Raw genomic sequence first — 15673 nt, 5'->3', positions numbered from 1 at the left:
CCGTGCTGGAACAAATATTCCATGTTCCCCAAATCTACAATTTATTAAGTGAAACAGTCCTCTCACAGACAGCTTTCTTTCTAGTATATGCAGTAAAACTTCACTTGTGCCACCTGCCACATGAGAATATAGTAAGCAGGCAACACAACATGGCCTGCAACAGAACATTCTTGAAACCAAAGCAGTCTGTGCTTTCTTAACTGTAACCCCCTTGTTCAAACCACACTTGAGCATGTACCATGGAGGAACTTAGCCCAAACCAGATTCCTGACAACTTGACTACTTTCTACCTACCTCATCTATGCAGTGATAGAAGCAACTAAATAAATGGTCCCATCTTATTTCCTTCCTCAACCCTTCCACCTTAGTCTCTAGGAAGGCTTAGGAACTGAAATGGGGGCTGTGCACAATCTAAGTAAAAATCTTCTAAGCACATTAGCACTGAAAAGCAAAGCAAATACAGAACTGAACAGGTTCCTTTGCAAACATTTGCCAGCAGTGTTCTCAGCTCTGGGCACATACATGGTTTCCACTAACACCTCAAGTACCTGGCACCATGAGTACCGCATTCACAAAGTGCTGGGCCCTTGTTATTCCTAGTTTCCAGGAGTATTCTGTGAAACAACTGTTGGCAAACTTCCCAAAAAATTTACTAGCTTTGGCTACTTTGTCAAAACATTGGCAAAAATAGTACTTTCAAAAACAAAACAAAACAAAACATACATTCTACTGCATATTTATATCTCAAATGTATCAAATACATTCAGATATAAGTAGAAAAGCAGTCTATAAACATACGAGTTCACTCTGTCCTGAAATAATTATAAAGCACTATTTTTTTTTTTCCTTGCTGAACATTTTCTGCCTTAGCTTTGATCACCTCCAGGGTTAAAAACATCTGTTCTCATACAGTACATGGAACATGTCACAGGACTTATTATACCAAAGTGGGAATACCAATTTTAAAAGTCTGTTTATTCCTGTATCTCCTTGAGGGAGGGTTTGTGTCTTTCATCATCTGGTCAATGGTAACAAATGATTGAGAATAAAGTGATTATGAGGATGAGTTCTGAAGTCAAAATTTCTGAGTTCAAAATTGGGTTTCAAGTGGACAAAGATTAATTAATCTCCCTATGGCACAGTTTCCTCATCAGCAAAATTGAGATAATAATTGCACTTCCCTCATAGGGTTCTCTAGAGAGCTTATAACAGTACTGAATATGTGCTAAATGTTCAATAAATGTTAGCCCTCATTATAACCCTAGCGTAGTCTCTGAATGCTTAATAAATCCTTGTTAAATGAATGGATAAATACAGAACTAATATCAAAGTACATTTCTCTTTTTTTCAAAGTACATTTCTTATTTTCAACTTGCAACTTCACATATTCAAAGCCCTCCACTTATAGATGTCTTCCTATAAAGAAGACAATTAAAATAAATAAAGAAAATTATAGGAAGTAGAATAATTTAAATTATTTGGGATAGAGGAGAGTGTGAAGGAAAATTTAATAAATTATATAAAGCAAAATGACCACAAGGACATTTCAGGACAGCACTGAACTAATATTTATTCATACTTCAAAAAAGTAAAACCACTTTCTTTCCCCAAGTAACTTTTAAAATCAGCTTTAATCTGCATCATTGTTGAAACATGTTCATAAGTATTAGTGGCTGATAAAATTAATTTAGCACGTTATAGGTAGTTTATTTATAACAAAATATAGTTAAATAGTGCTTCATACTCTATTGTTTCATGAAGGTTTTTTTCTTTTTCTTTCATGAAGAAATATACAGATATAGTTGGAAATAAGGTGGAACTTAGGCACACATACATGTATGCATTAATGTCTAAGTGTGTGCGACTTAGACATACTAGCTCATAATGTAAAAATTCTTTCTTACTGAGTGTGGTGATCAGAGAAGTTTGCAAGTAAATACTGCTGTCTACAGGAATAATTTTAGGCACAAAATTTGCAGATAGAATTTAAACTACCTTGTCAATTTCCAATTGACTTCAAATTGATTTAGTTGTATTTTTCTCACAGAATTTTTGGCCTTCAAACTGAACTTACTTTAGTTGAACAAACATGCACTTAACCCCAGGCCAAATGGTCATCATTTCCATCAATGGCCATGAAAGGAACACTCCATGTATTTTTTTAAATTACTTTGAATAAGCAAAGGTGAAGAGCATATAAATAATGGAACCTAAAGCTAGTGTTGCCTTGTATTTCTTCTATAAAAATCCTACTTTAAACACCATCCAGGATTTGGAGAAACTAGTTAACTAATAAAACTAGGCTTTCCCACTAAAAGTGCCAGTCTCTACCGAGACACACTCACTAGAAGTGAAATATCTTATTTCAGGTTAGAGACTCCACATCTGTGCAAAATGAGTCAATCCCTCCCTGTTAGAGAATAGTGACATTATAAAACTATAAAACCATCATCGAAAGGCAGGTTTGGTTTTGTTTTGTTTTTTTTTAGTAAAAATAAAAAGCCCCGAATTTTATTTATTTAGGCCACACCCATAGTTTATGGACTCTTAGTTCCCTAACCAGGAATTGAACCCTTGCCCTTGGCAATGAGCATGCAGTCCTAACCACTGGACTGTCAGGGAATTCCCCTTGAATTTTCTGTAACTCAGATGGTAAAGAGTCTGCCTGCAATGCGGGAGATCTGGGTTCAATCCCTGGGTTTGGAAGATCCCCTGGAGAAGGGAACAGATACCCACTCCAGTATTCTGCCCTGCAGAATTGGGGTCACAGAGAGTTGGACACAATTGAGCAATTTTCACTTTCTTTCACTTTGTAACCGTTCAGTAACTATTTTTTAAGGATTTTTCACACTGATCAGGGATGAAAGGAACACTGTACTATCATATCTGTATCCTCTGATTCTTTGGTACAAGTTTTGTGAAGGAGGGGGACAAAAGGAGCCTTTATATTTTCTTTTACATGAAATGTTCTGTTTCAGTTAGCTTTAGGAGTGGGAATACGCTGGTATATTGAGTCAAACTTCTCTTTACCCAGAGCACAAACAGACCCAGCTTCTTCCCCATGCTTTTTGCCCAAAATTGCCTAAAAGGTGCTAATTAATGATAGTTTTTATATGTAAGGAGGGACTAAACTGAGACCACTATCTTGAGGGCCATCCTTAAGTCATTGAATAACTTTGAGACATTGCTGTCTTTGGAGATATTAATATTATAATAATCTTTAAATCTATGAATTCAAGCCAGTGATTCTGAAATGAAAGAGTACCTATTTTATGAAGCTTGCAGGACCCTCTTTCCCTACTTTATTAATTTAACATTGAAATCAAAAGAGGGCATATTATTTGCTTCAAAACTCAATAACATATTCATGCCTGATCTGTGGCATTTCATATTTACAGCCCATCTTTCAGTGGCTGGACTTCCTTTTTCTCACAGGTTCCCTAGTCATTTTATAACCAGCTCACTGGACCATGGAGTCAAGACCCCTGGGTTTACACTGTATTCTACTGCTATATTGCTGAGTGCCTATATCTTACTGAATGCTGAGAAAGAGTTTTAAATATCTTGGAGGTCAAGTTTTCTACATGTACAAATGGTATGTGTAACTAAATCATGCCTACCTTGGGCTAACAATAAGTATAAATCAAACAAGAAGTCATAGAAATTTCTCCCCACCCTCAGAAAAAACCAACAGGTAACATACTAAAGCTCAGACTTCCAAATATTTTGGTTGTTAGAATTTTCATTTTGTTGCTACGCATCTCTTCCTAATTGTGCCACTCCAATTTTTAACCTTAATAATGTGGGTGGGAATATACTATAAACACAGCGCCAAAAAGCATAAAAGCAAAGTCCATGTCATTTCACACAAAGACATTTACATTTCTAGCTGTTGACCTTACTGCCAATTTTTCTGATACATCACTCAATTTAATTTTCCAATCTGTTGAAAACATTCTCTGGTTGCTGAGTGACTTCATAAATTGTATTTATGACCCTGAACTTAAGTTTCTTCAAATGATATGGCTTTAATAAATAAACAACGGATTTTTTTTTGCAAAGTCTCATAAAAAAATTAAAAGTATGCAAATTAAGGATCGATCAACCAAATGAGTTCACAAAGGATTTTTAAAAGTCTCTTCTATATCAGATGAAAGTAAGATGAACAGCTTTCTCAAAAAAAAAAAACCTTTGATAAAATGTTGCAAATTGTGTAACTCTGTGACTTTTTCACAAACTAAAGATACCAAATTAGAAGCATTTCTTTTACAGAAGATTAACACATTTTGCAAAATACATATAGACTTCTAATGAAAACATGTTTCTAAGAACTGACTCAGAAGAGCTACCTAGACACAAAATGAGTCTGAACTTTCCCAGTTATGGTATATAATCTGCTAGAGATAAAAGAAAGATAACCACACTTCGTCAAAACTGAATGTGGCAAGAGTCTCGTTCAAATGATACAAACTTTTTATTGCCAATTCCATGTGTATGGCTGTTTCCTGAACCCCACCTTCGAGGTAAGGGGACAGAGGTGCAGAGAGGGACAGAGAATAACCCTTTACTTCCCTTTGCTGGCATTCTAATGCTCCCATTCACATGTGGCAGGGCATTTGTTCCAATGGATTTAGCCTAGTTTGGATCAAAGCTTCCTCTCTACTTCATTTAACAGATTTGCTCAAATGGAAGGTCTCAAAGGAGAAATAATGCTAGTAAATGGGGAATTTCTGAACACATGAATATGTAGGTCATTGGCTTTTAAATAAATTAGAGAATAGTTTATCTATTAAGGAAGAGTCATTGTACATATTTCATGAAACCATTCTTATTATAGGTCAGTGGACATCCCACAACCATTCCTGGGTAATAGTAAGTCTTGTAAAATAGTCACAAACCTTTTCGTATCTTCAAAAGCCTCTTACTGATTTTCTTAAGTCCATAAAGTGACAAGGGACAAAAGAATGCTATAGGTTAGGATTCATAACCAAATTGTCAAAATGCAAAGAGGTAAACACAGTAAATAGCCAGGCAACTTATTTCATGTCCATAGCGCTGCTAAGTGTGCCAACGCTAAAATAAATTTGGGATAGAAGCAAGGGAAAATGAATATGCAAAGAAAATAAAACCCTACAGAGGTCCTCTTACTTCTCAAAATTATCTGTCTAACAGAACCCATTTGCATCATTAACAGAGCACTGGAGATAGGGCAGGACAGAGAAGCAAAGCTACTCTGAAACTCACGTAAATCACATAAGGCACCTTTGAGACTCAGTAAGGATGGCTTATGTCAAGTCTGAATGACCTCATAGGGCCTCACATCCAGTGTCTGTTTCTGTCTCATTCCTTCTTCTCTCCCCTCCCTCTAACCAATCCCTCCACATTCAACATCCATAAGTAAATCTGGCTAATAGCCATACCAGCCCATTGAATTCAGAGGACTCAGTTAAAAATCACAATAATTATAATGTTTTCAAGAGAGAGTAGTACAGTAAAAAAAAAAATCTATATAATTCTATACTATTGCCCTAATAACATCTTGCTCATGATTTATAAACAACACTGATAATAAACAAAGTGTACCATAGTACCAAAGCACCATAAAAACCTCTATACTATTTCCATAATAACATCTTGCCTTAGATTTCTAAAGGTGGTAGGTATAAAAGTGAAGATATATTTTATTCAAACTACTATCCTATGGCATAACCAAATGTCAATTAGACTAGCAATGACCTTGATCTGTAATCCAAGATAAAAAGCACATCCTGAGATAAAGATTCCTACACAAGTGACTTATTTAGGAAGTGCTTCCGAGGGAAACTTGTTAGGGAGTGGGAGAAGCAGGACAGAGAAGGGAAGAAATGCAAGCAAAGCCTCAGCTTCAGCCCAGTCTGCAGACAGCTCTGGAGTGAAAGTCACAGGTCAGCACTGTCCCTGCAACAAGCGGCAAGGAGCTGGGCTTTCATCCTCCTGCGCCTATCAGACATCTATTAAGTGCTTCCAGCTCTCTGTCAGTGTGAGCAAAGGAAAATCCAGTAGTCTGAGGAAAATCCTTTGAATGAAGAGCCAACCAGCAGACACCATGACTTAGAAGTAAATCATGAGGCAGGAGGGTGGGAGGTGGTGCTGGAGGAGTGAAGGATGGAAACCGGAGCAGGCTTGTGATCTGCCTCAGCCTCCTCTGGTGTATCATGGCACTCTGTGACCACAGGTAACAGAAATGCTTAGTAATGTGTCATAGGATTGCCAGAATATTAATGACCAGGTCAGAAAATATCACTTTTCTCCTACTATTCTCATAGGCTCCCATTTGTCATAAAAGTCTCCAGAAGTAGGGCTAAACTTTTCTTTCAGAAGACTAGCAAAGGAGAAAGTGAATGTGCTCAGAGTATATTTTATATAAGGTCAGAATGGCAAAAATAGGCTTCTACCATGTCAGATGGAGCTTCTCTGGTGGCTCAGTAGTAAAAAATCTGCCTGCAATGCTGGAGATGTGGGTTTGATCCCTGGATGGGGAAGATCCCCTGAAGGAGGAAATGGCCACCCACTCCAGTATTATTGCCTGGGAAATTTCATGGACAGAGAAGACTGGTGGGCTACAGTCCGGGGGGTAGCAAAGAGTCAGACAGAACTCAGCAGCTGAACAACAACAGCAAATCACGCTTATGGCACAGACACTACGCAACACACTGCCACGCCCTGTATCTGGAGTTAGTCTCATGCTCAGGCTGAAGATTCAATATCCTGGCACTGCATGATCTCAAATGTGCTGCTTCCCTTGCCCGGAACACGTGACTTAATTTATGTTCTTAGCTTAGACAGTATTAACAAACTAACAGAGAAGTGTAAGAAATAATAATAAATAAAATCAGAATGGCAAAAGGTTGTCGATCTCTGACTCTGGCAAAAGTCAGGACCTTGTCAAGAAGTATGGGTAGGAAATCATTTCATCAAACAAATGCATTTTCTGTTTTTAAAAGACATGCTGATAAGAATTAAAATGTAAAAAAGCAAGTTCTTGGAAATACAGTTCCTTTCCCCTTAATTTTGTTATTTTACATCAACAAGTGATATAGTGACAATGGATCAGACATACAAAGTAATTCAGTTTTTCCTTGAAGAACTGCTTTTTCAAATGCTATTTATTATGAATTTCAGTTTTTCATCTGGAAGTCTTACACCTGGAAAACTAGCCCTTTGTTTTTAACAATTCTAAATTCATTTGTGAACGTTGTGCATGTGATTTTTGTTCTACATGTACATATACACACATACAAAACAGAGAATTAATTACTAGATTTATTCTTGGTCCAATCATCAAGAACAAATCCAGGAACACAAACTATAGTGTGACAAATCAAAGTGCTTTTTAATGAATTTGATAATAAGTGAATGATAGATATCATGAAGTATTTATAAAAAATACTCAGTAAACTGATAATATGCTCCAGGGATCAGACCCACGTCTCCTGCATCTCCTGCACTGCAAGTGGATTTTTTACCCACCAAGCCATTGAAAAAGCCCAAGCATATACTACATATCAGTAAAACAACTGAGTACAAGACTAGAACTCGTCTTAGGTGTCCATCAAAAATAAATGGTTCTGATTCTGTTTGCTTGGAGGAAAAAAAATGTTGAGATTCGTTACTATCCACAGATTAACAACTCATTTATGTTATTATCTACAAAGTTAATTTTTATTTGTTAACAAGTTATTTTATCACTCACATATTTCTGATTCCACTCAAGACAGCTTATCATTTGAAAAATCCATGGCTGGTTTCATGGGGCATAGTAGACCATATCTTCCATTTAACAATGTTGCTGGTGAAACCCAGCTGTCCAACCTTTGCTGTAGTGACTGCAGCATATACAGCAGAAACAATCTGCCTGTTGACCTCCAGCTTAGGTTCAAACTATGTCATTCTGTCAATACCATCTACCTTGATTAGGTTGGGCTTTATACACAACAGGTTATGATCCCAGAGGGATGAAAAGCTTTCCCAAATTAAAAGCAGAAATTTAAAATGAAATACTCATACATTCCTACGCAGTTTCCACTTGATATCCTCAAGGCCCCATGAACTCAAGCTCATGTTGATTGAAAGTGAATGTTTCTTTCTGAGTGTAGCCATCTTACAAATTTAATGGCAGGAGGAAAATAATAAAATGTGTTCTGTGCTTCAATTAGACCTTTTATAACTTGGCACTTGAAAGATGGCAATGCCAAAGAAAAATCATTAATTCCAAAAAACAGACAAAAAGGACTGTGCAGAAGACAGGCCTCCAGGGCCCAGGACTTTGGCAGAGCATTTCTTCATACCAACACGGCCTGCCTTGGTCTAGCCTCATTGGGAGTCTTCTCTCATGCTTCGTGCTATTTAGATAAACTGTGTACTGCATACATTGATTCTAAAATCCAAAGCAATACAACCATGCTCTCAAGCTTATCCTTATCCAAAGGAGCTATGTAAATAACCAACAATAAAATGTTGACTAGCCTTGAAATGCCTATTCATGCACATGAATGATAGAAGAAAGAGAGCACACACACACAGAGAGAAATATAGACTTAAAGACACTTCCTTCTACTTTGTGTTTTATAATAGTATGAAACAGACTTGCTCAAGAAGATAAGCACTCCTGTGGGCTCAATCCAGATAACTGTGGACACACACACGCTACCCTAGTACTTTAAGCCGCAAGAGAATAGTGGCTTAGTGATGTCTGGAACACGTGTAGCCCTCTGTGAACCTCTGAACTCATTTTCAAATGATGCAACAGGCTCCGTCAATAACAGAATGTATACATTAGCTAAGAGTCCAGGGAGCAAGAGATTTCACCCCTCTTGGTCTCCTGCCATACCTAATCTGTCAGCACCAAATCTCAAGCAAGACCACTGCCTTTCTTCCCTGATCCTACTCCTGCAGTTTCACGGTGGCTGAAGACTTACCAAACCACAATGGTTGGTTCCATCACTTGTTCATGCTGTTTGACTTCAGCTGAGGCCCAAGCTAATTCTTCTGTCTCAAATTGACTGCCTCTCACTTTCAGAACTGTCAACCCATTTCTGGTCTCCCTTTCAACACCAAATTTTGGAAAGAGTAATTTACAGCCACTGCTTCTGTATCCTTGACAGTTAATCACTCCTTAACTCCTAAATTCTGGCTCCTGCCCTTACCACTCTAATGAAATTATACTCTAAAGCTTGCCAAGGATTTCTCCCAACCAAATACCAAATCTCATGGCATGGTTTCAAACTTCCCCTCCCTAGACTTCTTAGTTTTCCCCACATGGAAGAGTCTCCTCTGGAGACTCTCAGCCCAAATCCTCTATACTTTATCAGCATCTCCCTTTTCTTCTACCTTCACCTGCCCCCACCTCTCCTGGCATTTCGTGGTCTCTTTTCCTTGGTGTTAGTAGTGCTGGTGGCTTCTCCCCTCCCTCTGCTGTCTTTTTAAATTCCAGGTTTTGTGAATAAATTTCTTATCTCTTTCTCTAACCCTAACAACTATTCTTAGCACTAAACTCTTATTTTCAATGATTGCTACACATCTTCACTTAAGGAGTCTACTAGCACTTCAAATAGCCCAAAGTCAAAACAGCCCAAAATAATCACTTTAACCTTATTCCAACCATCTCTTTCAATGCCCTCCTTGATTCTCTAAATAATTACGCTTCATTGGTAGTCATGAGGCTCAAACCCTAGCGTTATCTCTACTCCAGGTAGTTGCAATTTCTGTCAACTTTACTCTCACAATGCTTTTTGATAGTACCCTCTACTCCATTGCCACCAGTCTTGTTCAAAACTTCTATGCATTTCATCTGCACACGTAAGGCAGCCTCCTAAGTAAAATTCCTACACTCTTGATATCATTAAAGGGAAAAAAGTATTCCTAAGATCCAATTCTGATCATTTGATCAAAGAATATCCCTACATAAATCCTTCAATGGTTTCCACTGCTCATTAAACACAGTTCAAAGTTCTTAGCATGAACCTAAGGTCTTTTTGGATCTGTTCTTCTACCTTTAAGTTATATTATCTAGCTTTGCTATCAACTATCCGCTGGTCCTGACTTTTTCTGACTCAACCCTTTTCTTGTGTGTGTGTGTTCTAACCTAAAATACCCTTCTTCTCCATGTTTGCCCATTAAATTTTATTCATCCGTCAAGGCCTAACTATCCAGAAACCTTCATACTCAAGTCAGTTGTTCACATATGTGTTCACTCACAATTTTTTTATCTTTGCATCTGCAGAGAGCTTGGTTTCCTGCCTTACATTTAGTAGGGTGGCTAACTTAAACCCACTGTCCTCTCAAGACTCACTTGCTTACTCACTTATTTACTCTACTGTAAGTATGCCTAACCCCAACTCCTCACAAACACCCATTGCAGTCACTGCTCACATTACCTTAAATTATTCTCCTGACTTCACATTTTATTTTAGTTATCTGAGTACATTCTACTTTTCACTACCAGATTGTTAGCTCCTTAAGATTAGGCACTTTTACTTTTTGGGTACTCATACAATTGGTCCTCTGTGTCTGTGGATGCAATATCCACAGATAGGGCAGACCAACTGTACTGCACCATTTTACATAAGGGACTTGAGCATCTATGGGTTTTGGTATTTTTGAGAGTCTTGGAACCAAATTCCTACAGACACCAAAGGAACGATGGCATAAGAGCTAGATTGGCAGTTCTCAAAATGTGACCTAAGACCAGCATCAGGACCAGCTGGGATCTTGTTAGACATGCAAATTTCTGGGTCCCATCCTAGACCTGTGAATCAGAAACTCTAGGAAGTGGGCCAGCAATCTATGTTTTAACAGTCTTCCAAGTGATTCTAATGCACACTCACATTTAGTACTGGTGGGAAAGAACTTCTTGATTATAAGCAGCCTTCAATAAAATAAGACATAGCTAAGCTGTTCACTGTCTATCATTTAATATTATATTGGCATATAATTCCCTCGAAACACTAAAAATACAAGTCAGCTATCCATTACTACTTTGTGCTAAGTCAGTTCAGTCATGTCCAACTCTTTGTAACCCTATGGACTGTAGACCTCCAGGCTCCTCTGTCCACGGGGATTCTCTGGGCAAGAATACTGGAGTGGGCTGCCAAGCCCTCCTCCAGGTAATCTTCCCAAGCCAGAAATCGACCTGTGTCTCTTACGCCTCCTGCACTGGCAGGTGGGTTATTTACCACTAGCACCACCTGGGAACCCCTTTATCAATACTACTTTACTAATATCTTAAATCTAACTTATACATTTTGAGGGGTTTATTAAAAATTATAAAAATGATAACATAATAATATTTTTTGTAAAGTTCCAAGATAAGGTAAGTTTTAGAACTAGTTTTTTAAAAAATAAAAACAAGGAATGGTAATCACAAAATTCAAGATCAGGGTTACATCTGGGGAAAGTCAATGGAAAAGAGGAGGGAAGGAGAAGTACATAAAGAGACCCACGTCACTAGTAACATTTCAGGTGCTGAGTTGGGTAGTGAGTTCACAACATTCGTTACATTACTGAAATTAATTAACCATAGCCAAGCATAGATCAATGGTGATAGTATTTCATGAACTAAAGATTAGTTAATCTGATTTCATGTGCTCTGAGATCCACAGAAAAATTTTAAAGAGATAAAAAATACTTGTCACAATATGTCCACAGTATTAACATGATACATGATATATCATTAACATGATATAAACATTATGATGTTTAAAACCTTATGATGTTTAATACCTGTGTGCGATTGAATGCCACTCTTGCAAAGACAGCTTGGGACACACTGGCTCTCTTCAACTCATCTCTGACTTGCTGGTAGATATCTGGAGATACTTCCACAGAGGAGTTGGTTGGCTCCGGCTTAACTGCTCTGGGAATGGGTGGGTGGTTCAAGAACTGCTGGTTGATGGCTTGAGGATGCTGGTGAGCCAGAAGCCGGCTAACGGCAATCTGTTGGTTGATCAGATGGGCCATGGCAATTTGTTGCCTGACAAGTTGTGGACTGAGCTGGGGAGAAAGAAGACCAGGGCTCATGATGGGCTGTAATGCGGGCACTTGGTTTCGGATTGGAGTACTGTGGTGGATTTGGCTATGAGGAGACTGTTCGTTGGTTTTCCCCAGGGAGGCCAGCTGGTTCATATTTGGTAAATGCATTGGACGCTGGCCCAGAACACAATAGTCTGAAAGGTTTTCTCGTTCCACTCTTTCCACTGTTAAGAGATAAAAATGATAATTCGTCATTATCATCATTAGTATAATTTGTTGCATGTACTTTTAAATTATATTTTTGGTATATTAATGAAAAAGATTTTTTTCATACAAAGCTGGAAGACCCAGAGTAAAAGTGAGTCATCTTTTCCTGAAAAAATGTTTCAATAATGGATTTTTCCATAGGTTATGACATGAAAGTAAAAATATTTGCCTTTTTTTAATTTCTAAAAGTAGGCATTTTATTAAATAGCCAAGACAGAAATGGTTACTACAACTTCTAAATCTTCTTAGGTTTCCAAGCTCTATCACCTCTTCATCATCCACTGTGGGTAAAAAAAAAAAATCTGTTTTCATCTTCTGTAGTTTGTGGTTAATGGTATAGTTCATGGGTATCAGGAAATGACAACAACATCTTCTGCCAAATTAATTGCTATTTCCTAATAAAAATCTCAACTGGAATTCCAGCTGAGCTATTTCAAATCCTGAAAGATGATGCTGTAAAAGTGCTGCACTCAATATGCCAGCAAATTTGGAAAACTCAGCCGTGGCCACAGGACTGGAAAAGGTCAGTTTTCATTCTAATCCCAAAGAAAGGCAATGCCAAAGAGTGCTCAAACTACCACACAATTGCACTCATCTCACATGCTAGTAAAGTAATGCTCAAAATTCTCCAAGCCAGGCTTCAGCAATATGTGAACCGTGAACTTCCAGAGGTTCAAGCTGGTTTTAGAAAAGGCAGAGGAACCAGAGATCAAATTGCCAACATCCACTGGATCATCTAAAAAGCAAGAGAGTTCCAGAAAAACATTTATTTCTGCTTTATTGACTATGCTAAAGCCTTTGACTGTGTGGATGACAATAAATTGTGGAAAATTCTGAAAGAGATGGGAATACCAGACCACCTGACCTGCCTCCTGAGAAACCTATATGCAGATCAGGAAGCAACAGTTAGAACTGGACATGGAACAACAGACTGGTTCCAAATAGGAAAAGGAGTATGTCAAGGCTGTATATTGTCACCCTGCTTATTTAACTTATATGCAGAGTACATCATGAAAAACGCTGGGCTGAAAGAAGCACAAGCTGGAATCGATTGCTGGGAGAAATATCAATAACCTCAGATATGCAGATGACACCACCCTTATAGCAGAAAGTAAAAAGGAACTAAAAAGCCTCTTGATGAAAGTGAAAGAGGAGAGTGAAAAAGTTGGCTTAAAGCTCAGCATTCAGAAAACTAAGATTATGGCATCTGGTCCCATCACTTCATGGGAAATAGATGGGGAAACAGTGGAAACAGTGGCAGACTTTATTTTGGGAGGGCTCCAAAATCACTGCAGATGGTGACTGCAGCCATGAAATTAAAAGATGCTTACTCCTTGGAAGAAAAGTTATGACCAACCTAGATAGCATATTCAAAAGCAGAGACATTACTTTGCTAACAAAGGTCCATCTAGTCAAAGCTATGGTTTTTCCAGTGGTCATGTATGGATGTGAGAGCTCGACTGTGAAGAAAGCTGAACGCCGAAGAATTGATGCTTTTGAGCTGTGGTGTTGGAGAAGACTCTTGAGAGTCCTTTGGACTGCAATGAGATCCAACCAGTCCATCCTAAAGGAGATCAGTCCTGGGTGTTCATTGGAAGGACTGATGCTGAAGCTGAAACTCCAATTCTTCGGCCACCTCATGCGAAGAGTTGACTCACTGGAAAAGACCCTGATGCTGAAAGGGATTGGGGGCAGGGGGAGAAGGGGATGACAGAAGATGAGATGGCTGGATGGCACCACCAACTTGATGGACATGAGTTTGAGTGAACTCCGGGAGATGGTGATGGACAGGAAAGCCTAGTGTGCTGCAATTCATGGGGTCTCAAAGAGTTGGACACGACTGAGCGACTGAACTGAACCGAATAAAAATCTCACATAAATACTATGGAGACATTTATATAAAATGCCCATCTCATAGTATATCCTTTCAACTCCTCACCTGCTATCTTTTCTATAGGAATGTATCTTTAAGACATGGATATTTTAATGACTGTGATATGCACTAGAATAAGAAAAAGTCTCACAAAATTAATAATATCACCTTGATTTGCCGTTTGTTTGCTACAACCAATGCATTCTCTTGGCAAAACTCTGTTAGCCTTTAATCTGCTTTCAACATTGCCAGGAGAAATATCAATAATCTTAGATATGCAGATGACACCACCCTTATGGTAGACAGTGAAGAAACTAAAGAGCCTCTTGATGAAAGTGAAAGAGGAGTGAAAAAGTAAGATCATGGCATCCGGTCCCATCACTTCATGGCAAATAGACGCGGAAAACAATGGGAACAGTGAGAGACTATTTTCTTGGGCTCCAAAATCACTGCAGATGGTAACTAAAGCCATGAAATTAAAGGACATTTGCTCCTTGGAAAAAAAAGCTATGACCAACCTAGATGGCATGTTAAAAAGCAGAGATATTACTTTGCCAACAAAGGCCTGTCTAGTCAAAGCTGTGGTTTTTCCAATTGTCATGTATGGATGTGAGAGTTGGACTATAAAGAAAGCTGAGCGCTGAAGAATTGATGCTTTTGAACTGTGGTGTTAGAGAAGACTCTTGAGAGTCCCTTGGACTGCAAGGAGATCCAATCAGTCAATTCTGAAGGAAATCAATCCTGACTACTCATTGAAAGGACTGATGTTGAAGCTGAAACTCCAATACTTTGATCACCTGATGCAAAGAACTGACTCACTGGAAAAGACCCTGATGCTGGGAAAGATTGAAGGCAGGAGGAGAAGGGGATGACAGAGGATGAGATGGTTGGATGGAATCACCGAGTCAATGGACATGAATCTGAGTAAGCTCCGGGAGTTGATGATGGACAGGGAAGCGTGACTAAGTGACTGAACTGAAGTGAACTGATTTACGATTAAATAAAATTCTCCCTTTCTCCAGGTTATTTTCCTTATATGTTTTATTGTACTTTAGTAAAGATTTAAGGAATAACTTTGAAAGGGAGAAAAAGGAAAGTATCATATATGTTCAAACATGAGGCAGTCTTTTCTTCCCTCAGGAATATTTCTCAAGAAAAACTCACATTAAAAAAAAAAGTCACATCATATCAAATCAAATCCTTATCTAAATCTCTGTATTATATTATTATGTAAAGCTAAGGTTTGTTTGGGGAAAACACATTAGGCTGAACCAACCTCTGACTTTGCCAGCCTTAAATGCTTGTGGATATAATCTAACAAAAACTGCGTTATGTTGTTGTTTTTATTTTGACACTCTGCTTGTGCTATTTTATGAATATTTCCCCAGGCCTGAACCCAGGCCCTGGCAGTGAGAGCATGTAATACCAACCACGGGGCTGCCAGGGAATTCCCCAAAAATCTGATAAAGAAAAATTCTACATGGACTTAGTAATTTTTCCTTTCAATTGGAAATGTACATGATT

General features: G+C 38.3%; 1 protein-coding gene across 2 annotated transcripts in view; it reads right to left on the bottom strand.

Moving 5' to 3' along the window:
• SATB2 (SATB homeobox 2) overlaps nt 1-15673 on the bottom strand; it is a 202986-nt gene that overhangs the window by 63611 nt on the left and 123702 nt on the right. For both annotated transcript variants that reach the window (XM_018061228.1, XM_018061225.1), the window contains exon 7: nt 11761-12233. In XM_018061228.1, the coding sequence (XP_017916717.1) occupies nt 11761-12233 (473 nt within the window). The remainder of the gene's footprint in view (nt 1-11760; nt 12234-15673) is intronic.

This window comes from Capra hircus, chromosome 2, assembly GCF_001704415.2.
Source record: "Capra hircus breed San Clemente chromosome 2, ASM170441v1, whole genome shotgun sequence".
In the NCBI taxonomy this organism is placed as follows: domain Eukaryota; kingdom Metazoa; phylum Chordata; class Mammalia; order Artiodactyla; family Bovidae; genus Capra; species Capra hircus.
This window is presented reverse-complemented; position numbering and strand designations above follow the sequence as displayed.